Raw genomic sequence first — 27,750 nt, 5'->3', positions numbered from 1 at the left:
TGATTAAGGGCTCTAAAAGAGAGGGCATTAAAATAGAGGTGAACAAACAGCAAGGTGAATTAATGAAATGCCTCAAAATTTACAGCTTCTCATTAAGCTTGAGGTTTAATCTGGACCTTACTGGATTTTGATTTGTAACCTTTGATTCATGCTGCAGTAATGGTCAGAACCAAATATATGGGGTTGCTTTAGTAAGACAGCATCTGCCTGAAATTAAATATCAATACAAAAGCAACATGAGTAGTTGACATGAAATAATTTTGGGAAGTTAACATGTCCTGTGGTGTGACATGCTATACTGAATTTCAAACTATTTTAAACAACATTTTGCTATTTTTGTTATTATAATTTTTTTTTTTAAGAGACTGCATGGGATATTTGTCGCCCTGCATAAATGAACTACTGTAGGCAAAGAAGTGACTAAAAAAAGGAGAAAAACCATGCGGCTACCTTTATCTGAGCCCTAAAAAACTCTTTATTAAACATTTTGTACAACAATATAAAAATAAAATAAAATACAATATATTTGTAGAGAATATTTATAAAGAAATATTCAACAAAAGTGAGGTTTATAAACAGTCTTGTGAAAGTATACATATCTGAGAGCAGTCGTAATCCAACGCTCCTCTGCTGACCCCTAAAGGCCAGTGGCTGCTTTAATCTGCTCATTCTGTGTCATTTAAAAGATACAACTCTTCAAGTTGAAAAACCTTTTTCACAGCTCTTATATGCAAAAACGTTTTGCTACCCAGCATCATTATATTGTATTACACAAGTTTTTGAACAATGTTTGACAGTGTACTAAATTTTTTAAGCTATTGGCTGAATTAAATAATAATAATAATAAAAAAATACAATCTTCTTAACAAATCACTAGATAAATCGAGAAAACCCAGGTACCAAGAGAAGGACAAAAACGAGACCAACAAAAATACATACATGCTTTGTACACTCACTTTAAAAAACAAATGAACATAAAATCTCTTAATCTTATAGCTCAATGTGTTGCCATGCAGACATGTTGTTTTTCATGAAATGTTTACAATCATACATATATAGGGTCTCTAAAGTGCATCTTAAAAAATAACTGGACATTTCCTGAAAAAGTATTTGAATAAATTGTGTAGAATTATATGTGCTAAACTCATCTGGAGTGTTTTCATCAACAGGCTCTAAGCAGACTCAATGGAGTACACAATAAATCTGAAAAGTATTGCAATAGTTTTGCATCCCACTCTAGAAGATGATTAATCAGCACAAACTAGAACAGAGTAACTCAACCAACAATCTTTCTGAGAGGGGGCATTATTAATTTTTTTGTCATGTAAAAAAATAGCCCACTGGACAGTAACAATGAAATGCTTTGATGCAAGTATTGTGAGACTCACGTGCAAGGCAGATTTCAAATGAAATTATTAGTTCAAGACTTTTATCAGCGCAATCTCTTTGAGGAATATTTGAGTCACACAGGGTAAACATATTTACATGCACAGGCATGGTATACTTGGTGTTCTGTTCAGGATACAAACATTAATTTCATACTTTATGTGGCTATCCTGGATGAAATGTCTTGGACAAAATAGTGTTTGAAACTTTTGGAAATGTGTGTTAATGTTTGTTCTTTGGCACGAAGAATGATTTTACCTTAAAATGGTCTTAAAATTACCTTAAAAATCACATTGTGAGTATTTTTTACAGTTATGCACTGGGTAGAGTTGTTCAGCCATGACGCCAATTTGTAGTCGAACCCGGAAGTCTAATTCCCCATGGGTTTCCTCTGGATTTTCCTATGGGGTTTTTCAATTTATGAGTAAAATAAGATTCACATTTGAGTTATGAAAGTGTGTAATATATGTTGTAGAGCAGCCATGTATCGTCAAGTAGTTTACCACAGACCTTATTTTACTCATAAATCCAAAACTCCCATTATAAAAACCGAGGGAATGGCGAATTCTCTTCTGGGTTTGTGGAATACAACCTGAACAGCTCTACTGTGTTAGAAATGCGTGTGACGTATGACTGCAGCCTTTGTAGAGGCAAAAAAAAAACACTGCTAAAATCAGTGAATCAGGTAGAATCAGGCTATAGTGCCTTCTGACTTATTAAAACAATTTTAAAACTGTTCTATTAAATATGCAGGGAAAGGAAAGTTTTATAAACAAACTGCTTAAATTGACTTGAGCAAAAGTTTATCATTTATTTTGACAGGAACTACACAAAGGTATTGTGAAAGGGCAGCATTGTTTTGAAGGCACAGTCATTTGGATATGTTACGGTAGTGATAGTTTTTACAGCTGACAGCTGTTTGGTCTAAAAGCCAACAGAAACCATGTTGCTCATAAGAGAAAGATAAAAAAAAAAAAACACCAAAGAAAATCATAAAGCCCCTGTAACCACAAAAAATAATACATATTTTTGATGTCTTTAGTCACTTTTTTTTGGTACCAACAGGATTTTTGATTGTTCAGCATTTTGATTTCACAGACACATACTAGTAAAACATCAGCCCAATGAAGGGAGAAGGATTTATCACCTCTCAGTCATTTCTCAATCTTTCGGATTTGGTTTTAAGTACTGTTGCCCTGGTCTTGTTCAAACAGCAGCATGGCGAGCTGAGAGCGTGATCCGAGGCTGTCCAAGGTGCTCTGTAAACACCTCCGGTATATATCTTCACTTAGGCGAGGATTACAAGGCTGGTAGCTATATTTCTGATGCAAGGCCGGCTCCACTGCTCGGAAAACATGAAGACTAGAATACTTCACAAACATTTCATATATGTCCAGGTTCTCCAGAATCTCTTCATTCTCCTGGACATCTGAGGACATGTGCGTCCGTGCCTCCATGTAGTCTGAGTTGTAGAAACATGCCTCGTTAAAGGAACTGCGATCAAAGAGGCCAGCCTCGTTGACCATATCGGCAGTTTTGGGAAGGGGCTGGTTGTGATAAGCGATGTCAGAATTGTAGTATTGGAAGTGAATGGGAAAGAACACCTGCCAGTTGTTTATGGAGTTCATCCGACAGCGATTGAGGAACTCCGAGTTGATGCTAGTTTTCACAGTAGCAATGAAGAACAATGTGTCAACTGGGAGCTTCTTGGATATGATGTCCATACATTTTATTTGAGAAGTACTTTCGCTTTTAACGCTGATCCAAGGGATTTTGACCATAGGGTACCTGTGCTCGTAGGCATTGATTTGTTCTTTTACACTGGCAAAGATGTCATTCTGGTTCACTTGCTGAGCCTCGATGGGATCGTAGATTAAGAAAAATGTCAAGATGGCATTGTCACTGGTCTCAAACACATTCGTGGTGTACACTTCCAAAAATTGGCGAATATGCTCTTTGTCTTGAAGAGTGACCGGTAAGATGATTTGGACTCTGGTTGCCTCAGTAACATAAGGCATGGGGATGATCTCAATGCGACTGAGAGGCCTCACCAGATGGACTCTCTTGGTGATGGAGTGACTGTGTTCTTTCTGGTTAACCACCTTCAACTGTAGATCAAGGGTGTACTCCATCCCTCTCGTGGGGTCAAAGCGCCTGTACCCATTAATCAGCTGCTGCTTCTTCAGGTGCAGAATGGGCTTATACTTCTTGTTCAGCTCCATCATAGCCATCTCAATGACATCAGCTACGTCCAGCTTATCAATTCCACGCAGCTCGCACTTCGGTGAGCCATCGATGCAGGAATACACGTGATCCTCTGTGAAGTAATCCCACCGTAGGACCTCGAAACGTGTTTTGGGCTCAAATGGTGGATTGATACCAACTGGCCACAGGGCACTATGGTTGCCTTCGAAAGCCACAGCACTCACATTTTTTATCTCTGCCTGTTGAAAAGTAGAGAACAAGATGTGTTATACAATTAAAGGATTAAAAAAAAAAAAAATCTGTCATCATTAAGGAGATGTCAGGTAGAATGACAGCCTCAGTCCCCATTCACCTTCATTGCATCTTTTCCCCATACACACTTCTGTGCTCCATGCTAAATGAGGGTGAGCAAATTATGATTTTTAAGCTTTTCCCCAACCCAATTATAGAAGAATTTTGATGAGGAGGATATTAGATGCATCTGAAAATCCATATATCTGCATAACAACCAGGGCACTTTGAATATTAAGAAAGTTTAATATTTATACTTAGAAATGTCAAAATGAACAGCAACAAAAAAATTATGCTTATAGCACTCAAAAGGTCAGGAGGAACCACCATTTCCTCTCAGTACGGCAATGCTAAAAGTCAAAATATGTTTAACAAGAGGTTACCTGCAGTTTTTCAATTTCCTCATATGTCTTCTGCAGTTCAATCTCAGTAAAGTGTTTGTGTAGTCTGTACATCTGCTCAGGATCAGATACTGGGTGGACGGTCAGTGCATCCTTAAATGGGATATTATTATCTTTACTGGGGTCAGAATTTTTTCCCATTTCATAATAATAATACTTCTGCCCCTGTAAAAAGAGAAAGAAACAACCACAACAAAAAAGTAAGGCTAGTGAGTTATTGTCCTTATTTATGTTAACCCCTTTGTATGAACGATCAGATTTCCTTGTGTCTGTCGAAGCATAAAAGATACTCAAATCATGCTGGGTAACATGGATCATCAGTTATTTTGGAGTCTATGCCAGCTCGAGTGCGGGCTGTCATGAATGCAAGAAAATTCCTAAATTCATGTTAATTTTTCAATTCAACATCTCAAATTGTTATGGTGATTATATCATTTGAAATTAATACAAATCTTGAAAATAAATAAATAAAAAAAGCATTACATCAGAAAAATGCTAAACTACTGGTCTGTTGACCCCACTGCAAAACAATTTTCAATAATTATGTATAAGGGGAAACACTTGGATTTCTTCACTGATTTCTGCTGAACATTGGTCACAACAAATTATGTTCCACGTTGTAACAAACGATGTTTCAGCAAATTAAAAATTCCACTTTTAGCCCTGCAGGAGCACTGTTCCAAAGGATGTGGGAGACACTTAAATGATGTGTTGAAATAAAATAGGTGTTTTGACCGTAATGGCAGAGGTGGATTTATAACTGGATAAAATGCCAAAATGGAGACAGTACATCAAGTCTAGTGAGTCTGATACACAGACTCTTTCAGACATCTAATGCTCCATCTTGCTTCAAGAAAAGATTAACCAAAAGGACCCCAGAACTCTCCAAACAAAAACAAAAAAGTATGACATGTGGTTTAGTCTCAAAAGGTGAGATTAAATCATTTTTTTTAAATAAAAAGGTGAAATTCTTAATGTTAATTTGCTATCTTAAATTGTTATTCTTAGTTGAATGACAACAAAGGTTTGAAAATAAAGTTTTCAGGGAAATGTATTACGAGTATGAGTCTGAAATGTGTATGGTTGTGACTTTGGTTAATTTTTTTTGGTTAAAGTTGTCTTTGATTAATTCCCATGCAAATTGTATACAAGCTAAATAAAAGGATTAAACAGAAGGAAAAATAATAGGTTTTCAGAACTACAGCTGAATCAGAAGTTTACACTAGTTAACTGTGCCTTTAAGCATCTTGGAAAATTCCAGAAAATGATGTCAAGCCTTTAGGCAATTAGCCAGTTAGATTGTCTAATTAGCTAATTGGAGTCAATTGGAGGTGTAACTGTGGGTGTATTTTAAGAACTACCTTCAAATGAATTGCCTCTTTGCTTGACATCATGGGAAAATCTAAAGAAATAAGCCAAGACCTCAGAAAAATATTGTGGACCTCCACAAGTCTGGTACATCTTTTGGATTAATTTTTAAAAGCTTGAAGGTACCACGTTCATCTGTACAAACAATTGTACGCAAGTATAAACACCATGGGACCACGCAGCCATCATACCGCTCCGGAAGGAAGTGCATTCTGTCTCCTAGAGATTAACTTAGTTTGGTGCGAAAAGTGCAAATTAATCCCAGACAAATATCAAAGGACCTTGTGAAGATGCTAGAGGAAACAGGTAGACAAGTATCCACAGCTGAAGTGAGACGTTAACATACACTTATGTTGAAGTCATTAAAACCTGGAGAAGTTTTGACATGCCTTGACATTTGTGCTTTTTTCAGTTGCTTAAAAACACATTCATGGCTAAAGTCTGATAACACTGTATTTAGCACAAACTGGGCTACAATAATATGTGAGCAAATAATTTGTGAGAAAATAACGTTTATGCATGCTTTTTGAAAAAAATAAAATAATTTAAGTCATTGAAATAAGGCCATATAACACATACAGGTGAAACTCGAAAAATTACAATATCGTGCAAAAGTTCATTAATTTCAGTAATTCAACTTAAAAGGTGAAACTAATATATTATATAGACTCATTACAAGCAAAGTAAGATATTTCAAGCCTTTATTTGATATAATTTTGATGATTATGGCTTACAGCTTATGAAAACCCCAAATTCAGAATCTCAGAAAATTAGAATATTACATGAAATCAATAAAAAAAAAGGATTTTAAATACAGAAATGTCGGCCCTCTGAAAAGTATAATCATGCATATGTACTCAGTACTTGGTTTGGGCCCCTTTTGCATTAATTACTGCCTCAATGCGGCGTGGCATGGATGCTATCAGCCTGTGGCACTGCTGAGGTGTTATGGAAGCCCAAGATGCTTCAATAGCGGCCTTCAGCTCTTCTGCATTGTTTGGTCTCATGTCTCTCATCTTTCTCTTGGCAATGCCCCATAGATTCTCTATGGGGTTCAGGTCAGGCGAGTTTGCTGGCCAATCAAGCACAGTAATACCATGGTCATTGAACCAGGTTTTGGTACTTTTGGCAGTGTGGGCAGGTGCCAAGTCCTGCTGGAAAATGAAGTCAGAATCTCCATAAAGCTTGTCTGCTGAAGGAAGCATGAAGTGTTCTAAAATGTCCCGGTAGACGGCTCCGTTGACTCTGGACTTAATAAAGCACAGTGGACCAACACCAGCCGATGACATGGCTCCCAAAACCAACAAGAAGTTTTGTCTCTTTAATTCTTTGTTTAGTCAATTTATGCTGGATTTATTCATTTATGATCCTGTTTCAACCATCAAAGCACTGCAACAACAATACACTGCAAGACAATCACTGTCGGATGTTAAATCCTCTGCTGTGAGTAATGTTCCCACATTTGTGAGGTGCTTTGGAGAGATTTCAGTTTTTTGTTGATTCTGTCTGGCACTGCTTAAATAATTGCAGTACAATCATTTTAAACTGTTTGATGTTGTGAACTAAGTGTGTACCCACATCATTAGTTTTGCACTTTTGAATGTGCAGTAATGATCAGCCTGAGACTCCCAAGTGCTCTGGTCATTGAAGCCAGTCATTCTGAGCTCAGGATGCGCATAAGCGATTTTGTGCCGCTCTGAGTCTTTCTTATTTATTTTTGTGCAATAAGATGTTATGATTATTTAGCTTATATTTTATTTGGATATTAGTTAGTTACCATGTTGAAGTGCTACACATAGTGTCCGTATAGCCCTCTGAAATGTGTCTAATCGGGGTCACGTGAACATAATGGAGCCTAATTATACATTATTATCCTTAACACCACCACATCCCATATAGTGTACACTTCACCTGAAAAACAAATGTCTCACCTCAAATTCCTCCACACAGTTGGTATCAGCATAGTTAATGATGCATCGCCCCAGCCACTCGTCATGTCTGGCGCTGAGGATGTCGTTCCGGCAGTTCTCCAGGAAGGGCTGAAGTCTTAACAAAAGACTGCGAGACAGCAGATATCCAAAACCCCCATAGCAATACCGCCCCTGCATGTCACCACCGATAAACTCTTCAGGGCTGCCCATGTACAGCACCCGGTCCATACTCAAGTGCTCCACCAGAGCCTTGATACGATCTGCGTGCGTGTAGGTGTCGTCCTGAGTAAGGTAGAACCAGTTGTACTCTGTTATGAAGTGTTCTAATATGTACTTGATGGTCTGGAACATGTTCCAGATGAGGCGCTCGTCACTGTGGGTGACCACAGACATGCCATGGGGTACCTTGCGGCTCCGCGAACCAGTGAAGAACAAGACATTGTCCAGATGATGGCAGATGGTGCGGTTGACAGCCACTCCCAGAGTGTTGATGGTGTATTTGGAGGTGAGTATTCCCACAAAAAGACGATCTCGGATTCCCAGCTCTGTGCTGATGTATTTTGCCCTGTTGGAACAGACAGGTTCCTGGTTAGTAATTTGATTACTATTAATAACGCATGACTGTACAGCACCGTAACTTGGTAACTTCATAGGGACTTTAGGTGTAACATAATTGAAGGTGTAACCAAAGTACTCCGCTATGAGAACACCTCTGTGTATTAGGGTTGTGCTGATAGACGATCTCTGGGATCGACGATGCTCAGAGTGATCGCCAATAGCGGAAGTCTTTGATGACGTCAAGACGATATTCGGCTTATTTTCCCATTAATGTATTTAATTCATATTATTATTATAACTAGACTAATATTATTATTATCAAATTAATATTACAAATAATTTGCCCCGTGGCACACAGACACCTGCTTGAAGAAATGCACTTTATTATATTATTAAGAACAGATGACAGAAAAGCCATCTATGCACATGTATGTTTGTGCAGAGGCGTGCAGTCTCGTGAACACACGCATGTAAAAGGTTCTCACTCTTTCTTTGTTTCTGTCTACTACATTTTGTTTAGTTTTTTTTTGCAAGAACAGTATTGTCTATGAGTGCAGCAAATGACATCAAGACATCTCAGGTTAGGAGGTGCTTTGAGTTCAGTTCGCTTTATTTCCACAGAGTGGTTAATTGTGACCACAACTCTGCAGCCTATACATCTGTGATTAAAACATAAAATAATACAAAAACACATTTAGCTTCAACATGATCTATTTTTCAGTGATTATTATCATCATTCATAATGTATTATTTTTACATTTATAATTGTTTTTATGTCTTCATTTGTGTAAGTCAAGTTCCACCTGCAATTTTAGATGAATACTTAGGTGGTACAATTTTATTTTAATGAAACTATTTTAATTGCTTTTTTGTTTCTTTTGGAGTTCAACTTCAAGTAAAAAATGTATTTGATTTAAATGTTTCCTTTTTTAAATAAATTAATTAAATTTTCAATTCAGAATCACTAAAGCAAGAATAGTCATCGTTCCCTCAGCCCGGGGGTTGCTGATGTAATCGGATATTGTGATATGTATAAACTCAGCAACAACAAAAAAAACGTCCCTTTTTTAGGACATTGTATTTTAAAATAATTTTGTAAAAATCCAAATAACTCTACAGATCTTTATTGTAAAGGGTTTAAACACCTTACGAGGGAACTCGCGATGTGTCGATGACGCTTTGGGAACGCCTTTGCGTGATTACCTCTGAAGCACGTATGTCAACTAGTCAATGGAATGAATGAACGCCACAGGCGGGTGACGTCATGACCAGGAAAGGATATAAGCACATCCGGTGCGTTACTTGCATTAGCTTTTGTGCCTCAGCAAAGCGCTCTGTGTCAAAACTGTCTGTCATATTTATTGTTGTCTGTCTCTCATTATAAAAGGATATTATGGCGAAACAACTATTTAAAGCCTGTGCTTCTCCTTGCCCTAGTTATATCACGGGTGGAGATACACATGAGCTTTGTGTAGTTTGTTTGGGAGTGGAGCATGCGATGTCAGCCTTTGAGGAGACTGACTGTCAGCATTGTGAGTGTCTGCCGCTCCGCATGCTCCGCTCCCGTCTGTCCACATTTGAGGATGATGGACAGGCTCGCGAACCTCAGGGTTCTGGACCCGCGGCTGCCGAGGCAGCCCGGAGAAGTCTCACCTGGGGTTCGCAAATGGATCTCTCGGCAGGGTTGGAGACGGGCTCTGCCTTATCTCCTCCTTTACCCGAGAGATCCATTGCTCTCTTGCCGGTGTCGGAAGCCCGCGCTGCGGCTTCTTCTGCCCGGGAAGAGAGCCTGACGCTTCGGTGCTCTAGCTCTGAGGAGGTAGAGTTACTGAGCATTTGTGAGAGTGACACAAACACTAACACAAGGTAGAGGATTCGCCATCCCTCTCCCCAGCATATGAGGAGCTTATTGAGGTGATAACTCGTGCTGTTAATAAATTAAATATTGACTGGCCAGCAGAAAAAAGAGATACTCGTCCTAAAAGCAAATTAGACGAGCGTTTTCTCACATCTAATGTTTCATCTCAACCACGGGCCCTTCCATTATTTCCTGATCTACATAGTGAGCTATGTAGATCATGGAATAAACCATATTCGTCACATCTTTTTAGTCCCCATGTTCACACATATTCAAATATAAAGGGGCTGAAAGATTTTGGTTATGGGTCGATGCCCCCAGCGGAACAGACGCTCGCGAGCTATCTGTCTCCTGGGTCAGCATCGTCCCTGAAGGATCCCGTGTTGCCGAATAAACCACTAAAAACCACATCCAATTTAGTGAGTAAGGCTTTTACGGCAGCAGGTCAAGCTGGAGCCTGTCTGCACACGATGGCAGTGCTCCAAGCCTATCAGGCAGATCTGCTGGGGGATATCGATAGGAGTGAGGGAGTTAGTCCCGACGAAATTCGAGAACTTCGTCGGGCTACAGATCTTTCTCTCAGAGCTACGAAGGAGACCGCCTGTGCTATTGGGCGGTCTATGGCAGCCCTCGTAGCTACTGAGAGACATCTTTGGTTAAATCTTGCAGAGATTAAAGATAAAGAGCGGGCTTTTCTTTTAGATGCCCCTATGTCTCCCTCTGGTCTTTTCAGTGACTCGGTGAATACGATTGTTGAAAGGTTTCAAGAAAATAAAAAACAATCTGAGGCTTTCAAAAAATTCCTTCCTCGCCGAGTCCATCCCCCTGGGGATGCTGGGCGTGAGCATCCCCAGCCAAGTTCCTCGCACCGCGTGCAACAGAAAATAAGTGTTGCGACTCGTGCTCCCCCGAATAAATCTTGGGGACCGAGCAAACGCTTTCAGCCGAAGTCGGCTAAGTCTATGCCGGATCTGAGGACCGTACTTACGGCTAAGAAGGCTTCGGCTCAGAAAAGGTCCTGACGCTATGCACGTCAGACCATCGAGGACAGCCCCAACCGGGGTGGAGCAGTGTACACCTCAGAATACGGTGCCCGCTCCACTTCGGGGTCCTCATGGGACCAGTCTGACAACCCCGCCACCCTTGGTGCTTCGGGGCACAGTGGTATCCAGCGAAAGTTCGGCGCAATGTCGACTCGACGTTGCGTCGGACGTGAGCCCTCTGAGGGGGGTTCAAAAACAGTCAGTTTGGTTGTTTCCTGCCAATATGCTTCAGGTCGCCGAAGCGGCTGTTCCTTTAACACCAGAGGCCAGTCTCGAGAAACTGGTACCCTTAGTAGATTTTCTGACAGAGTGGAAGAATCTGACGAATATATCTCCTTGGGGGCTGCAGATAATAGAGAAAGGTTACAGAATCCAATTCGGTTCTCCTCCGCCTCGTTAAAACGGGGTGTTACTCACGGTAGTACATCCCGAGCAGGCTCTGGTAATGGAGCAAGAAGTAGAGTCTCTCTTAGCAAAGGGAGCTATAGAACAGGTGTACTCCCCCGACAGAGAATCGGGGTTTTACAGCCGATACTTAATTGTTCCAAAAAAGGATGGGGGGTTGCGTCCAATTTTAGATCTCCATTTGCTGAATCGTGCAGTCATGAAATTGAAATTCAAGATGCTCACACTCAAACAGATAATGACTCAAATCAGATCCGAGGACTGGTTTGTCACGATAGATTTGAAGGACGCTTACTTCCATGTCTCCATCCTCCCTCAACACAGGAAGTTACTGAGGTTTTCTTTCGGGGGCAAAGAATACCAATATCGGGTGCTTCCATTCGGTCTAGCTCTGTCACCCCGCACGTTCACGAAGTGCGTAGATGCAGCTCTGGCCCCGCTCAGGCTGCAGGGCATACGCATTCTGAACTACATCGACGACTGGCTGATTCTGGCGGAATCAGAGCAGTCAGCGGGTCGGCATCGAGATGTTGTTCTCGCTCATATGAAGAAATTGGGGTTGAGACTCAATGCCAAGAAGAGTGTGCTTTCTCCATTACAGAGAACCACTTTCCTTGGTGTGGTATGGGATTCAGTCACGATGCGGGCCACCCTATCGCCCGTTCGTGTAGCTGCTATCATCACAGCCACAAAAGAGTTGAAGCTAGGCCAGTCACGCACCGTGAAACAGTTCGAGAGACTGTTAGGCCTCATGGCAGCAGCGTCCAATGTGATCCCCTTTGGCCTGCTGTATATGAGACCTTTGCAGTGGTGGCTCAGGACCAGAGGGTTCTCCCCGAGAGGGAACCCACTTCGTATGATCAAGATCACGCGGCGGTGCATCCGCGCCTTGATTATATGGAGGAAACTTTGGTTCCTGTCCCAGGGTCCGGTGTTGGGAGCTCTTTGCTATCGAGTTGCTATCTCGACAGACGCTTCTCTCACCGGCTGTGGAGCGGTAATGGAAGGCCGCTCAGCTCAGGGTCTGTGGAGGAACCATTATCTCTCTTGGCACATAAATTGCCTGGAGATGATGGCCGTCTTCAATGCATTGAGACATTTCCTCCCAGATTTGAGGGGCCATCATGTGCTTGTCCGTACAGACAACACATCGGTGGTCTCTTATTTAAATCGACAGGGGGGTCTGCGCTCGCGTCCACTCTGCAAACTGGCGCACCAGATCCTCTTGTGGTCCCTGGGGAAAATACTCTCCCTGAGGGCAGTGTATCTCCCAGGGTACCAGAATATAGGAGCAGACACCCTGTCGAGGCAGGTGCTGAGGCCAGGGGAATGGAGACTCCACCCCGAGGCGGTGGAGCTCATTTGGGAATTTTACGGCCAAGCAGAAGTGGATCTGTTTGCGTCTCAGCTTACGACGCACTGTGCACTTTGGTTCTCCCTCTCGCAACCAGCCCCCTTGGGGTTGGACGCTATGGTACAGACGTGGCCGAGACTATGTCTGTACGCATTTCCCCCTGTTGCACTGCTCCCAGGAGTTCTGGAGAGAGTCCGCCAGGACGGAGTAAGTCTATTATTACTAGCTCCACGCTGGCCGAGTCGAATTTGGTTTGCGGACCTAATTCATCTCCTCGACGGCCCTCCTTTCGAGGTACCTGTCAGGAGAGACCTTCTGTCTCAGGCAGGGGGCACAATCTTTCACCCCCGACCGGAGATTTGGAACCTATGGGTTTGGCCTCTGAGGTCGACTGAGGTCGTTAAGACCATTCTTAGCTCCAGAGCTCCAGCCACAAGGAAATTATATACACTTAAGTGGAAAGTTTTCATGTCTTGGTGTCACCAGCATCAGCGAGATCCAGTTAACTGTTCAGTCAACACAGTACTTGAGTTTCTCCAGTATCGTTTTGCATGAGGTTCATGTCCTTGTACCTTAAAGGTTTACGTGGCGGCCATCGCGGCTTTCCACGCCCCTGTGGGTAGTACATCTTTGGGTCGAGACCCCCTGATTATTCGTTTCCTTCGTGGCACCTTGAGGCTGAGGCCTGCGGTTCGAACTAGGGTGCCGGCATGGGATTTGGCGATAGTTTTGGAAGGCTTGACTGGGGCTCCCTTCGAGCCCCTAGAGTTAGTTTCAGAAAAATTTCTGACGTTCAAGACTATCTTTCTGTTAGCCATTTCGTCCCTAAAAAGAGTCGGAGACCTTCAGGCTCTTTCGGTGTCTCCCACCTGTTTGGAATTTGCACCCGGTATAGTTAAGGCGTTCTTATACCCTAAGCAGGGTTACGTCCCTAAGGTGCCAACCAATATTCCAAGGCCTATTGTACTGCAGGCATTCTGTCCTCCTCCGTTTACATCTTCGGACCAGGAACTGGACACTTATGTCCACAGGGCTGCCCCGTGGAGAAGATCTGATCAGTTGTTTGTCTGTTTTGGTTCACCTAAGAAAGGTCTTCCTGCTTCTAAACAGACAATCAGTAAGTGGATAGTTGAGGCTATTTCTCTTGCATATGAGTCCTCTGGCCAGCCGTGCCCTTTGGTGGTCAGAGCTCACTCTACTCAAAGTATGGCGGCCTCTAAAGCCCTCTTATCAGGAGTTTCCCTCCAGGAGGTTTGTGATGCGGCAGGTTGGTCCTCGCCGCTAACTTTTGTGAGGTTTTATAGCCTGGACCTGGAAGCTGCCCCAGAATCCCAGGTGCTTTTTACTTAATTTCCCGACAGTTTTTATCATCTGGCATTTTTAAATTATGGCGGATTGGGTATTATCGTTCCCAAAGCGTCATCGACGCATCGCGAGTTCCCTCGTAAGGGAATGTCTCAGGTTACGACTGAAACCCTAGTTCCCTGAGAAGGGAACGAGACGATGCGTCGCCCTGCCATACTTCCTGCATCCCTGCGATCGACTTTGCTTCGGCTCTAAAAGCTAACGCGAGTAACGCACCGGATGTGCTTATATCCTTTCCTGGTCATGACGTCACCCGCCCGTGGTGTTCATTCATTCCATTGACTAGTTGACATACGTGCTTCAGAGGTAATCACGCAAAGGCGTTCCCAAAGCGTCATCGACGCATCGTCTCATTCCCTTCTCAGGGAACTAGGGTTACAGTCGTAACCTGAGACGTTTTCCATGTTTGTTCAATGAGCCATGAACAATTAATGAACATAAACCTGTGGAATGGTTGTAAAGACACTAACAGCTTACAGATGGTAGGCAATTAAGGTCACAGTTATAAAAACTTAGGACACTAAAGAGACCTTTCTACTGACTATGAAAAACACCAAAATAAATATGCCCAGGGTCCCTATCATCTGCGTGAACATGCCTATGTCCAGTGTTGGGAGTAACAAGTTACAAAAGTAACGCAATTACAATAATGTATAACTTTTTGCAGTAACGCAGTAATATAACGCATTACTAATACAATTTTGGTAATATTATACCCGCTACAATCTCAGTAACGCCTGTTACAATGTATTTTAACTTGATATTAAGTGGTGTTTTGTTTTTTAAGAATTCACCAACACCGCGAAACATTTCGGCACCAGAGAAAAAAAATCAGTGAGTAAAAGAGTAACGTTATTTCCTGTTGCCGTAATTCGATATTTGAGATGATGACACACAGCTTCAGATTAAATTTATGAACGATAGGGAATACCAGTTTCTCAAGGAATACTGTTCCATTATGAAGCCTTTCACAGTAGCACTGGACATCCTACAGGGTGAGGACACTTGTTTTTATGGAACGCTTCAACCAACGCTAGACGTTCTAATGGCCAAAACCTTAGCAACGAAAAATGGTCTATCGCAAATGACCACTGGGCTGCCTGAGGTTATTGTGGGAGCAATTAAAACTTGATTTGCCGCAACAATTGACTCCAAGGATGCGCTATTGGCCGCCGTCTCACTGCCCAAGTTCAAGCTGCGCTGGGTATAGGAAGAAGCCAGAAGAGACCACATCACGTTCCTCCTCACGACGGATTGCCGCTGCCTAACAACAGAAGAGCCTGCAACCCTGATGACCCTCAACCTGCCGCTGTCGACTCCAGCTCCTTTGACGCACTGCCCAATGCCACAGCTGGTGCGCCCATGTCAGTGGAAATGGAGGTAATGTCTTATTTCAGTTCTGCCCCTGTGATGGAAAGCCTGCACCAGTTTCCAAGAATAAAAATAAATAAATAAATAAATAAATAAAAAAAAATATCGCACTCCGCTATAATGCCCCAACTCCATCCAGTGCACCAGTAGAAAGACTTTTCAGTCTCGGGAATCTTGAGCTCACCCCAAAACGCAACCGTCTTGGTGATGGACGCTTTCAGCGCCTTCTCCTGATGCGCTTCAACAGATATTTCTGTCAAATGGGTAGTGGAATAGGCTAGTCCCACCACCATAGAACCATAAGTAGGCTATATAGGTCTAGGGCAAATATAATAGTTATATTTATTGTACCTGCCTTGTTTGGCTGCATGCGACCGCTGTTGTATATTTGGCAGTAACAGGTTTCCTGTTTAGACTTTATCTTTTTATTTTAAAAGTGTTAAAAGTGTTTAGCTATGTTTACATTTTTTTGTGACGTTGGACTTAAATATAACTGAGCTGTATTTCTTATGAGGTGTAATAGGCCCAAGCACTTTTACTTTATTTTTTTGTATTCTTGCAAAATGTGGCTAGTCTCACAGAGCCATTAGCTATAGGTCTAGCTAGAAGTGATGGCTAGTGATTGCAAATAGCAGGGTTCCTCTGTTTGGCCTGCGTTTTTTTTTTCTTAGCAGTTGTAGGCTATGTTTAGCCTACATGTTAAATGTGAAGTTGGACTGAAATTAGTCATATTCCTGGAGGCCTAATTCTCCATGAGCACTTTTTGATTCTTGATAAAGGATAAGCTATGTCTGTCCAATGCATGCCAACGTTGTGCTTTGAACTTGAATTAAAAGAGAATAAAAGAATAGAAATGAAAAAAAAAAAAGATTGTGCATCTTGTCATGTCATTAGGTGATATGTTACATAATAGTGGATTCTAGCTCTGTTGTGTTTCATATGAATAGGCCTAGACTATAAATATTTACAATTTCTCTATAATAATTTACCAGACTTTGATCCTTTGTCTGCTTTTGTGATTCTGACAGTGATCGTTACTTATTGAATTGCGCCATCAGACTTCACTTCACATAATATTAAGTTGTTAGAAACCTTAGGAGCCTACAGTCATTATGCTATACCACATTGCCCTCCACTTGATTTATAATGAGCTTCAATAAACTCAATTTTGGCATTTTAAAATGCCAAGTCATACTTCCGTGGTTATTTTGGTGAAAGTAACTCAAAAGTAATGCAAAAGTAGAGTAAAGCATTACAATTCAGATACAGTAATATTGTAATATAACTAATTACTCTCAAATGACAGTAGTAATATATAATGTATTACATTTTGGAAGTAACTTGCCCAACACTGCCTATGTCATGCTGCATGGAGGCATGAGGACTGCAGATGTGGCCAGGGCAATAAAATGCAATGTCCATACTGTGAGACGCCTAAGACAGCACCACAGGATAGCTGATCATCCTCACAGTGGCAGACAACACCTGCACAGGATCGGTACATCCGAATATCACAGGTACAGGATGGCAACAACAACTACCCGAGTTACACCAGAATGCACAATCCCTCCATCAGTGATCGGTCACGGTTTTGTCTCACCAGGGGTGATGGTCGGACTCGCATTTTATCATCGAAGGAATGAGCGTTACACCGAGGCCTGTACTCTGGAGCGGGATCGATTTGGAGTTGGAGGGTCCATCATGGTCTGAGGCGGTGTTTCACAGCATTATCAGACTGCCTGCAATGACAACAAGCTCAATATCAACGCTGTGTGTTACAGGGAAGACATCCTCATCCTGACATGACCCTCCAGCCATTCTGCTCATTCTGTGTGTGATTTCCTGCAAGACAGGAATGTCAGTTTTCTGCTATGGCCAGCGAAGAGCCCGGATCTCAATCCCATTGACCATGTCTGGGACCTGTTGGATTGGAGGGTGATGGCTAGGGCCATTCCCCCCAGAAATATCCAAGAACTTGCAAGTGCCTTGGTGGAAGATTGGGGTAACATCTCACAGCAAGAACTGGCAAATCTGTTGCAGTCCATGAGGAGGAGATGCACTGCAGTACTTAATGTAGCTGGTGGCCACACCAGATACTGACTGTTACTTTTGATTTTGACCCCCTTTGTTCAGGGATACATTATTCCATTTCTGTTAGTCACATGTCTGTGAAACTTGTTCAGTTTATGTCTTAGTTGTTGAATCTTTATACATATATTTACACATGTTAAGTTTGCTGAAAATAAAAGCCATTGAACGTAGAGGACATTTTATTTTTTGCTCAGTTATTTATATTTATATTTATTTATATATATATATAGAACCTTTTACACTGGTGCCAAAAAAACAGGAAGGAGGAGGGATGCGCCGCTACATCCACCCCAAAGGAGCAGCCGTGGCCATCTGGTGGAGGAACCCCGGCCGACTGGAAGCGGAGGAACGGCTGCCGACCGCGAGGGGATGAGGGGACGGTTGTGGAACGGTTACCGCTGCCAGGGGCAGAAGAGACCCTTACCATTCACCAAAAACGAATGGTAGGGGCCCACTGCCGCTCCGTGTTGGTCTTTTCCCTCTCTTTTTAAACGTTTCGTTAATTTGTCATGATCGCCATTACGGCATGTTTTTGTTTGTTTCCCTCCCCTTGTCCCTTCCCCTGATCAGGTAGACGGATGACCTTCCAGCAGATGGGAAGGGGGGGGTTACGTCATGCCTAAGAGAACGGGGGAGGAATGTGGCAGGAATAGGAGTGTAACGGTTCTCTGTAAAAAAAATAAAAATAATTTAAATAACCGTATGGTGACCACCCATGGTTCGGGAAGCATTGGCACAGAGGTCGGTTCACCTCATGTTTATTGACACATCTGGAGCACAAGTTTTGGTTAAGAAAGCCAAGCGTCAAACAGGTACAGTTACAACTTCCACTAATGCACCTAAATGGATCTGTAGATAGATATTCTCCACCTGTGTTTCACGTGGGTCAACTTGATGATATCACAGTTCTGCAAGCATTGTATTTGAAAAGGGCAAGTGGAAAAAACAAGATGCTGATAGAGAAGCCCCCTGCATTTCTCCTTTTTGGGAACATTTTCTTTTTGCAGTCGATGGTCAAAAGACATTTACAAAACAGGCACTGTTTGCAGATAAAGTGTGTCATATACTGGTAATACATGTCAATAATGCGCAAGAGTGTTTATTTAAAATGCGCACGCAAGTTCTTCTTGTTTCCTTGCACAGCTGTAATCAATCTTAAGGGTCAATTATGCGCTTTGATTAATGGCATTAAGATGCCGTTATAGTAATACAATGACATAAGATTAAACATTTACGCCAACATCACCAGAGAAAGAACTGTAGCTGAGCTGAAACTGCACACACTCTCTACTATTTTAAGCAGATACACCGTGCTAATTCGGACAGACATGAAATAAATAACTAAAGTGATTGGGGTGTTCATGTGGGATTTCCACGTATATGATTAAAATACTCGAGCAGCATTTTCACAACATCCCTTGTCATGCATTTTAATAGCAAGGTTATTCCTTTTATAGGAATACACAGCTTCCGAATACTGAATATATGTTGAGATTAATTTGTATTATGTTGATGCATGTAGCGTAATAGTGAAGGTATTAAGTTAAAATGTTGATTTATTAATTAGAGAAAAAATGTAAAGGACCCTGCCGAAAATGGTTTTTGGGTTTCTATATAGTAACCATGATTATCCTATATATTGTAACCATGACAGTAACCATGTTTATATTGTGGTTACTATGATTTTACTACAAATGCCATGGTTAAACTATTGTTACTGTTGTAAAACAGTGATTGTTTTTTATGAGCACACCTGTTGAACCGTTATTTTTAATCAAATTAATCACACTGAATTAACGCATTAAATCGACAGCCCTAATATATATAATTTATCTATAACCGTTCTGAAACTGTGACCCTAATATTGGATTACAAACTGAACCGTGAGATATTTGACCCATACACCCCCATAAAGGAATATCCTGGGTATCTGGTTCAATACAAGTTAAGCTCACCCGACAGAATTTGTGACATAATGTTGATTCCCACAAAAAATTATTTGAACTCATCCCTCCTTAAAAAAAAAAAAAAAGAAAATAAATATCTGGATTATAGTGAGGCACTTACAATGGAAGTGAATGGGTCCAAATTTGGAGGGTTTAAAGGCAGTATGTGAAGCACATAATTTTATAAAAGCTCTTGCATTAATTCTTCTGTTAAAACTTGACGATAAATCGTCATTACTTCAGTGGTTTAAGCAATATAAACATTATAACACATTGTCGTGGCAATTAAGTAGTAAAATTGACTATAACTCACAGAAAAGGTTTGGAAGTGATTTACCACACTACAATCAAGTTAGCACACATATTGTTTATGTCGTTCGGCTATTATTAGAAAAAGTTTGTATTTTAACGTTTACATATTGGCCCCCATTCACTTCCACTGTAAGTGTCTCACTGTAACCTAGATTTTTGCTTTTTTAAAGAGACGAGATTGATTGATTTGTTTGATTGATTGTAATCCTGAACCCTGACTATTATGAATATTATAACCCTGAATATTATACCTTTAACACGTACTGTATATTGATTAAGTCTTATGGTTATACTATTAGACTGGACTCCGGTTGTAAGGGCCGAGTCAAATGCTGTTCTTGTATTGAACTTTGGACATTTCTTTGAAGACATTTGTAAACAATATGGCTGGAAATCATGATATTCATGAAAACAGCGGGTTAAGTCATTCTAATGTAAAAATGACTCATCTAGATATATATTACGGCAATGCCGTTATATAACACTCTCACACACATAAATATTATAGTAATTGTTTTTGGGGCTGACAGACAGAATGGGTTGTCTACCTGAAAAGTTTCTTGGGCTTAGTCTGTTTCACTGGCTTATATGATACAATTCTCGGTTGGAAATCCTCCTCGCCATCATTCCCAGTGTAAATGGAGTTTGGTGTCCGGGCTCCTTTCAGGTTACCATCCTGGGATGAAATCATCCCTTCATCCTCTCCAACGGTGGTAATATCACAACTCTTCTCTACCCAACACACACTCAACAAACTAAGTGTAAATCCCAGAGAGATCCCGATAACAACCGGCCCGATCGGCCTCAACAGACTGATCAACATGGAAAACCTCATTGTACTCCGACTACTGGTGTGTAACACACCTCCTTTAAGCGCGATCTTTTGAACGGAGTACCACACATTAAGAAAACGGTTCAAATACTAACGGGAAACGCGTTGAATGAATGTATTCCTGTCTAATTGCAACATTCCATCACCATCCTCGAAATGATAGAGGCATTCGTACGTGCCAGTCGCTTTGTCGTTCCTCCCCTGGTTGCCTAGCGCCCCGCCCATCTGAATAAACGTCATTACAGGGAATCGCGGTATACCCTCAAAGGGTGGAGCTTTTGATCGGTGGGCGAATTCCAATGAAATATGACGTTGCTGTCTTTTCGTGATGACGCCAGTTCTAGTGGGTGGAGCAGTCAGTTGAATCTCAAAATGCTCTTTTATTAAACACTGAACAAATGTTCCACTCTTTCCAAAACATTTTCTCACATGAACTCTCTGACTTGAAGCTCAACTGTAAAACTTAGTCTACTACGTGAACTATATAATTTTCTCACTATAGGGCGAAGTGGACTAATGATTACTGACCAATATAAGAACTCATCTGAGGGGACTGACTTTCCGATAACGAGTAATTATTAGCTCCGTTTAAAGCAACAACGAATATAATTACTATTAAACAAGTCTGAAACAAGTTTCATAGCATTTTCATAGCTTTTATTTTCATCAATATCTCATTTGAGGTTCCACATTGGAACTGTAATCCTTCATAACTTTTGTTAATAATAATAAATAAAATAATAAGTTCTGTCTGTCCCAGAAACTTTACCCCATCATCATTTCCCTTGACCAAAATGCACCATCACCAATGACAGGACTGCTTTATGATTGTATGAGGCAACCATGCATCAAGATAAACAACTGCCTGTATTGACTGCAGGTCAAGAGGAATTTGAGGAGAAAATGGGTCAATTTTAATTATAAGCCATCAGCCATGCAAATCATTGTATGGCTTTTAGGAGAACATCAACATACTATAATGCAAATGTTCAACAGCATATTTGTGAGTTTTGATTTTTTTCTATTTACTGTGATTTGTCATGTAATTGATTCAGGGAGTGCAAACTGCAGAATAAATAATAACAAAAATAATAACAAAAAAAAAGCTTTGCCTGAGAATCTCACCTTTTTTTTCGTAATCATTGTGAAGTTCACAATTTTATTTACATTTAAAAATGCCATGATTTCAGTCTTATATAATACAGTAACATAACATGAGTGAATTTGTACATGACCCACCTAAATCACTCTGACACACAAACACACAATGAGTAGAAGCAATTTCATTATAAGCCTTGAAAACCCTTGAGGGTACCTTTCCTTCACTGAGCTCTCTGTTCTGGATATTATCAAGCATATTTGCATGTTTGCCTAAGTATGACACATCACAGCAGAAGCCCTTTCGTTGGAAATCACAGCGCCTCACCTAGTTCTGCTGATCTGAGTGAGAAACATGATCAGCCTAGTCCCAGATTAAATTTATCAAGTCTCTGTTGGGACATGTTGGCTATTCTACTCTTGTTTCTATGGAACTTTGAAGGGGAATGTAATGCTGTGCTTGATTTGTATTGCATGATCATTTCTACAGAAGGATAGACTTAAGTTTGAAATTCCAATTAAAGTGTTTAAATTGTATTTTAAATGTATGCGATTTACTGTTTAACAGTTTTGTTCTGTCTTTGTTTCTCAAATGTTAAGTGAAAATTAAGTAAAACTGCAGCTTTTTGGGAAACTTAAATTATTGGGGAAGTACAAGGTGTTATTCAGAAGTCAAGCTACAGTCATGATCTCTCATAAGAACATATTCATAGTAAGCTGTTGGATCACTGCATGTGTGAAAGGTCTGACATTTTCTTTCAACAGGCATCTTGGCTAAATCTGATTGACGTTACTCTTGGAAATGTTCAAATGCACTGGAAACAGCTGTGATTAAAACAAGTATGTTTGTTTTGCTGGCATGTCAAAATCAATGAGCTACTACTAATTGATTTGAACTACACTAAATTAACACAATGTCCATTTTCAGCACACCCATCTATAATCTGTTTCTCTGAAATTGTACCTAAATTTATTCCAACAAGCTGAAAAATTAAATAAATAGATAAATCATGTCATAACAAAATACATCTGTCATAACACATGGTGGCGCTACATACTCACATATTGAGTGTTCCAAATTCCCCCATGAAATTTATAGCTTTATGAAAATCATATCCAACTGTACAATTTTGCTTCAACCATATGCCCACAAAATAAATGGGATGTTTCAGGAAAACATCTGTTTTATCTTCATATTTATCACTACCAAGAAGTTCAAAATAGTTAAAATAGTTTCTTAAGCTTTCCTTTCTTTTAAACATTCCTAAACTTTTATTTTTTCCCCCCCGTTTATAAGCTGAGTAAACATAAGAGAAGAGAACTGGATGAAAAGCAACTCACACAGCGTGGAAAAAAAGGTGTTGATTCTAATTTGCAGAGAGTTTATCACACCAATAATTAGTGTGTGTTATCTTCTCAGCTCATCTCCTTGCAAATGTGTATCTCACCAGAATGCCTGACTTTTGACAGTGCAACTACATTTTTCCCTGCTGCACCATTCCAATATAACAATGACTAATTTGAATGGCAAATCATGTTTTGGCTAATTAGTTGTTTGGTAAGTATTAAGCCATTAATACTTAAAAATAAAGATAATGAATAGTTGTCTATTATAATTTGCTTTATTACTATTAATAATAAAATAAAATCAAAATAATGTTGTACAGTAATTTAGACATATTAGGTCTCAGCCTTTTTTATCATACAAGATGATCTTAAATGTTCCATCACAGCACATTTTTGTGGTGAAGCATATAAATGAATCAGTGTATTTGAGACATTCCTCAAGTTGGTGTTAATTTATGAAGATGGCCAATATGACACTCCACACTGTACTCATGTGCTAAGTGACACCCAGTAGAGTAGGTCTCTCTTCCCTATTCACTGACATTAGGCTGAATCTAAGGTAATTAAAAAACAATTCACAAATGATGCTATTATGGAGTATTAAAAAAAAGAAGCAGTTGTATACTGTGGCTTCTGCTAGAATTAATTATTCCAATCACTTGGCTTGGTTCTGAGCAAAAAAACACTAGATGCTGCTGAAGGAGTTAGCTCATGATCTGTAAAAATGCTCAGGAAAGTCCGCAGTCAAAAGTGCACAAGTACTGAGTGAGCAAAAATAAATAAATATGTAAATACATTCTGCCTTCCACAGAAAACACTGATTGGACTGATTTAATCTTGTGGTGAGCAACAGTTTTGTTTATTATTGGAATAAATTATAATGCCACGAGTGAGTGCAAAATAGATCATTAAGAAGTATGCTGTGATTATAAATGTTTTACTCTGCCCTCATGTTCTGAAGAGACAATATCTCACTCATCTAATGCAAGTTCCAAGAAACAGCATGCCTACCGAATCCCCTCCCATTCTCTGTTGTTTAGGTCATTTTATGACTTGACACTATCCTCTCTCCATACTGAGCAGCCTGCTCACAGACACACAGAAGCGTGTGGCAATATTGACGTTTTATAACATAAACTCTACTGCCAGTTGTGAAGGAATTTCATGAACTTGACTCGTCATGGGGATTTCAGAAATGACTGTGGCTTGTTTATAAAGGTTATGGCACAGAAGCATCATGTGGTTTTGATTTAGCCTTAATTTCTAACTATGCTTAAAAAATATTGTGCGCAATGGGATTTCAAATCGTACTGGATGCTAACATAATAGGGAGTTGTCTCCCTCCCTGTTTGACATCAGAATTTTAAACAATAGGAGAAAAGGAGGGAGATTATAATTAATAGCTTTTTGTGATAATGGATCTTGATTTTAGTAGCATGAGTGGACCCTGTTTTACCTGACAGATTGATTTAGCACTAAATAAATGCTTGCATTCCACTTTGGTGGACAGACAACTTCAGCGCAGAGACTTTACAGCACTGTGTGTCAGCTGAAGATATTCTCCTGGTCTTCAGAGGGCTGTTCCCAGGAATGCTCAGCCAAGACCCCAGGCTCAACACCCTGCTGTACTTTGAAATGGGATCTTTATTGTCCATAAAGTTTAAGCCAAGTATGAAGAATCGCTCTTCCCAAACAAAACACACATGCACACACCCACAAAGGCACACATATGTATGAAGAGAGAAAGGGAGATGGAAAGAGACCCTGTTTTGTCCAAGCCATGTTTGCAATTATGCAGCAGTTATATATAGATGGGATATGATAAGATGATAAGAAGTTTTCTTTTAATATAAAGAGGCCTCTTCATCTTTCCTAACTCCAGGAGAAACAGTAACACCACTGCCTTTTGTGCAATTAGATGGTATTTATTGAATAAAAGAGTGATTTTTTTTGGCATACCAGAATCAAAGTGTTTTGTTCAACATGTGGAATCAGGTCTAGAATTATACATGTATGCTATCTTTAACTATTCATACCCTGGATAATAAATCATTTGGACCATATCATTGCTGTTATTCTGCAATTACACTATCCCAGAAGCCAGGCTGGTAATCTCCTCTCTTATACGTAATACTACATTGAAGAATTACTTCTGCAACACACCTGCAGCTCAGACAAAACTGTTTTATATTTGCTGCTTTGAAGCTGGAGGCAAAAGAAAGGGTGAAAATCAAAGAGACCTGATCCTAAGATAGCAGATACACAGCCTATCATATCTCCTTTCTGCTCCTAGCTATCACAGACAAGATACTGTCTGACAACAGAAACATCTCTGATTTTAAGTTTATGCTTCTGCCTATAAAGTGACTGATTGCATCACTGTATCAGAATCCAATAGAAAACGAGTAAGAGACTTCAAAAGAGCAGGGAGGTCTTGGATTTCAATTCTGGAACATCTACCCATCTAAAAGATGAGGTAGAGCATGAGCAGCGATTGAAGACATCATCAGAATATAGAACTGTCTTGAGAGCCACAAATTACATTGGGAGGACACTTAATGAGGGTGATAATGCAGACATTGGCCAATGATCGATGAGAGGACAGCTGTTAGGGGCCATATGTGTGAGATTTATAGCTTTGTTTTAAAAGCACCGCAGGCTAACTGCAAGTGTGTGTTTTGATGATTTGATAAGTTAATAAATCATTACTTAAACAATAGAAAATTGAAACGCAAAAACACATGTTGAATGGAATTTGACCTCACTATATGGGTTGCATTTATATATATAAAAAAACATGTCTTAAAATATTTGATAATGGTTCTGAAACAGCAAGATTGGCATTTTCAGTTAAGTTACCGGGTGTGTATTGGAGAATACTCGAGCACAAGAGAGTTAATCAAAATGTGTCACCATTGCTTACATAGTCTGGATTGCATAACTGAATGCAAGGATCTCCTTCTTAGGGATACAGGTATATCATATTTAACTTAGTTATTGTAGAAAAATAAGCATACTAAGTTTTACAGTGAGATATAGTGACATTTGTTTCTCAAACAGATATAAAGGGAATGTTAAAAATTGCATTTTGTTTTATTTTATTTTCATACAGCAGGTTTGTGTAAAATGATACAGGTTCAACTGGCTGGCTAAGCAGACTGAAATATCAAACTCTTTGGTTAAGTTAATAAAAGTTACGGTTCTTAAATGGATATTAGCCTGACCTATTTACAAAAGAACCATTTTCTTATCAGGAATTATATTTCGATTAATCGGTTGAGTTGTCTGTACTTATTTTAAATAAATAAAACATATTCATGTTATTCTTCTAGACAGGTTCTTTAGATCAGCTTATTTTTTTTCTGGGTTCCTTAAAGAATCTGGAACTAAATATGTTATCACATTCATTGTTATGCAACTTTACAAAAAAATGCCCAATAATAATAAAATAAATACTTAGTGAGAAAAAAACATGGAATTTTAAACCGTAAACATTTTATTTTCAAGAGTGTATTGATGTAGTCTCATTACTTCCACAAATGCATTATCTTCTCAATGCACTGGTCTAAATCTCCAAAGCAGCCTGCTCTATTAAAAGACCATTATCATTATCACAAATAAACAGCTTACCAGCACTGGAATACATTCGTTGTGTACTACCTGATCACCCAGAACCTGTTGATCAGACCCTTATTTCCTGTATGACAAGGTTTCTTAAGCCTCGGGCGACGTCACTGAGTGGGTGATGAGCTCTGTTTTTCTTCCACCAGGAGAAAAAGGTCCCCAGCTGAAGGCAGGGGGAAAGCGTGACGATTGGAGCATGCAATGCCTTCTAGACTTCTACCTGTTAGGATCATGATGAGATCTGGAGCACTTGCAGAGGGGCGCGCGCACTGGTTTAACACATGACACTCAGATCAATAGCTTTGCGGTTAATATGCGAAACGGAATATGTAACATTCCAAACAGAAACATTTTTAAAAGTTTTAGCGTTTAAGTTGTTCAGGAGGTTTGACCGCATTCCATTAACTTTAAGATCTATAGCCTACTTCTCCTAGATTGTAATCGCCGCGTTATTGGATTTTTTTTTTTTTTTCATCTGGTTTTGTTGGGTGAAGATCTCGAAGAAATGAGAATGAAGATGCTGACCTCTGTCCATGAAGATTTTGCGATCGCCTTCCGCAGATGATGTGCTTCTTGAAAGTGCGTTTTTCAGGGGCGCTGAATCTTCACAGAAATTATCAAACTTTCACACAGGACAAGCCTCTGTCATCCCTGGACTAGCATCAAGCCTGCACTAAGGATATCTCACCATGACGATTCCACTTTCCAGAACACAACTTGCCCTCTTCTTTATTCTGCTTTGTCCAGTCAACATTATTGGACTCTGGTGGTGAGTAGCCTATATGTCCGGCAACCTCAATATTTAAGTTCGTTCAGTTTTATCAGATGAACACTTCAGCATGATAGTGTAATGATGATCGCTTTGGAAAATCTGACAAAACACGTTCCGGGTTGTCGCACAATTCGCTCGTTTGGAGTAATGTTTGGGCATGTGATGCATTTTTGGTGATTAGCCAAGAAACGT

The 27,750-nt window shown here is 40.2% G+C and overlaps 2 protein-coding genes across 4 annotated transcripts in view; one reads left to right on the top strand and one right to left on the bottom strand.

Annotated features, from left to right (window-relative positions):
- Positions 1-463: 463 nt before the first annotated feature.
- Positions 464-27,437, bottom strand: LOC127659295 (chondroitin sulfate glucuronyltransferase-like). 3 transcript variants are annotated; one of them, XM_052149047.1, is made up of 4 exons: positions 27,312-27,437; positions 7,583-8,147; positions 4,266-4,448; positions 464-3,830 (listed from the first exon to the last, which is right to left on the bottom strand). In XM_052149047.1, the coding sequence occupies exons 2-4, from the start codon at positions 7,973-7,975 to the stop codon at positions 2,568-2,570; spliced, it is 1,839 nt and encodes a 612-aa protein (XP_052005007.1). In that variant the 5' UTR covers positions 7,976-8,147; positions 27,312-27,437; the 3' UTR covers positions 464-2,567. The 3 variants fall into 3 exon arrangements, with proteins under 3 accessions (XP_052005007.1, XP_052005006.1, XP_052005005.1); XM_052149046.1 differs by lacking the exon at positions 27,312-27,437 and adding an exon at positions 26,793-26,876; XM_052149045.1 differs by lacking the exon at positions 27,312-27,437 and adding an exon at positions 20,434-20,865.
- The window catches only part of LOC127659296 (protein Wnt-6-like), a 42,386-nt gene continuing 42,050 nt past the window's right edge, over positions 27,415-27,750 (top strand). Inside the window, exon 1 of the mRNA XM_052149048.1 lies at positions 27,415-27,555. Within this exon, the coding sequence (XP_052005008.1) occupies positions 27,476-27,555 (80 nt within the window). The 5' untranslated portion in view covers positions 27,415-27,475. The remainder of the gene's footprint in view (positions 27,556-27,750) is intronic.

Source organism: Xyrauchen texanus, chromosome 18 (assembly GCF_025860055.1).
Source record: "Xyrauchen texanus isolate HMW12.3.18 chromosome 18, RBS_HiC_50CHRs, whole genome shotgun sequence".
Taxonomy (NCBI): Eukaryota; Metazoa; Chordata; class Actinopteri; order Cypriniformes; family Catostomidae; genus Xyrauchen; species Xyrauchen texanus.
Note: the sequence above shows the minus strand (reverse complement) of the source record. Positions and strands in the feature narration are given on the sequence as shown.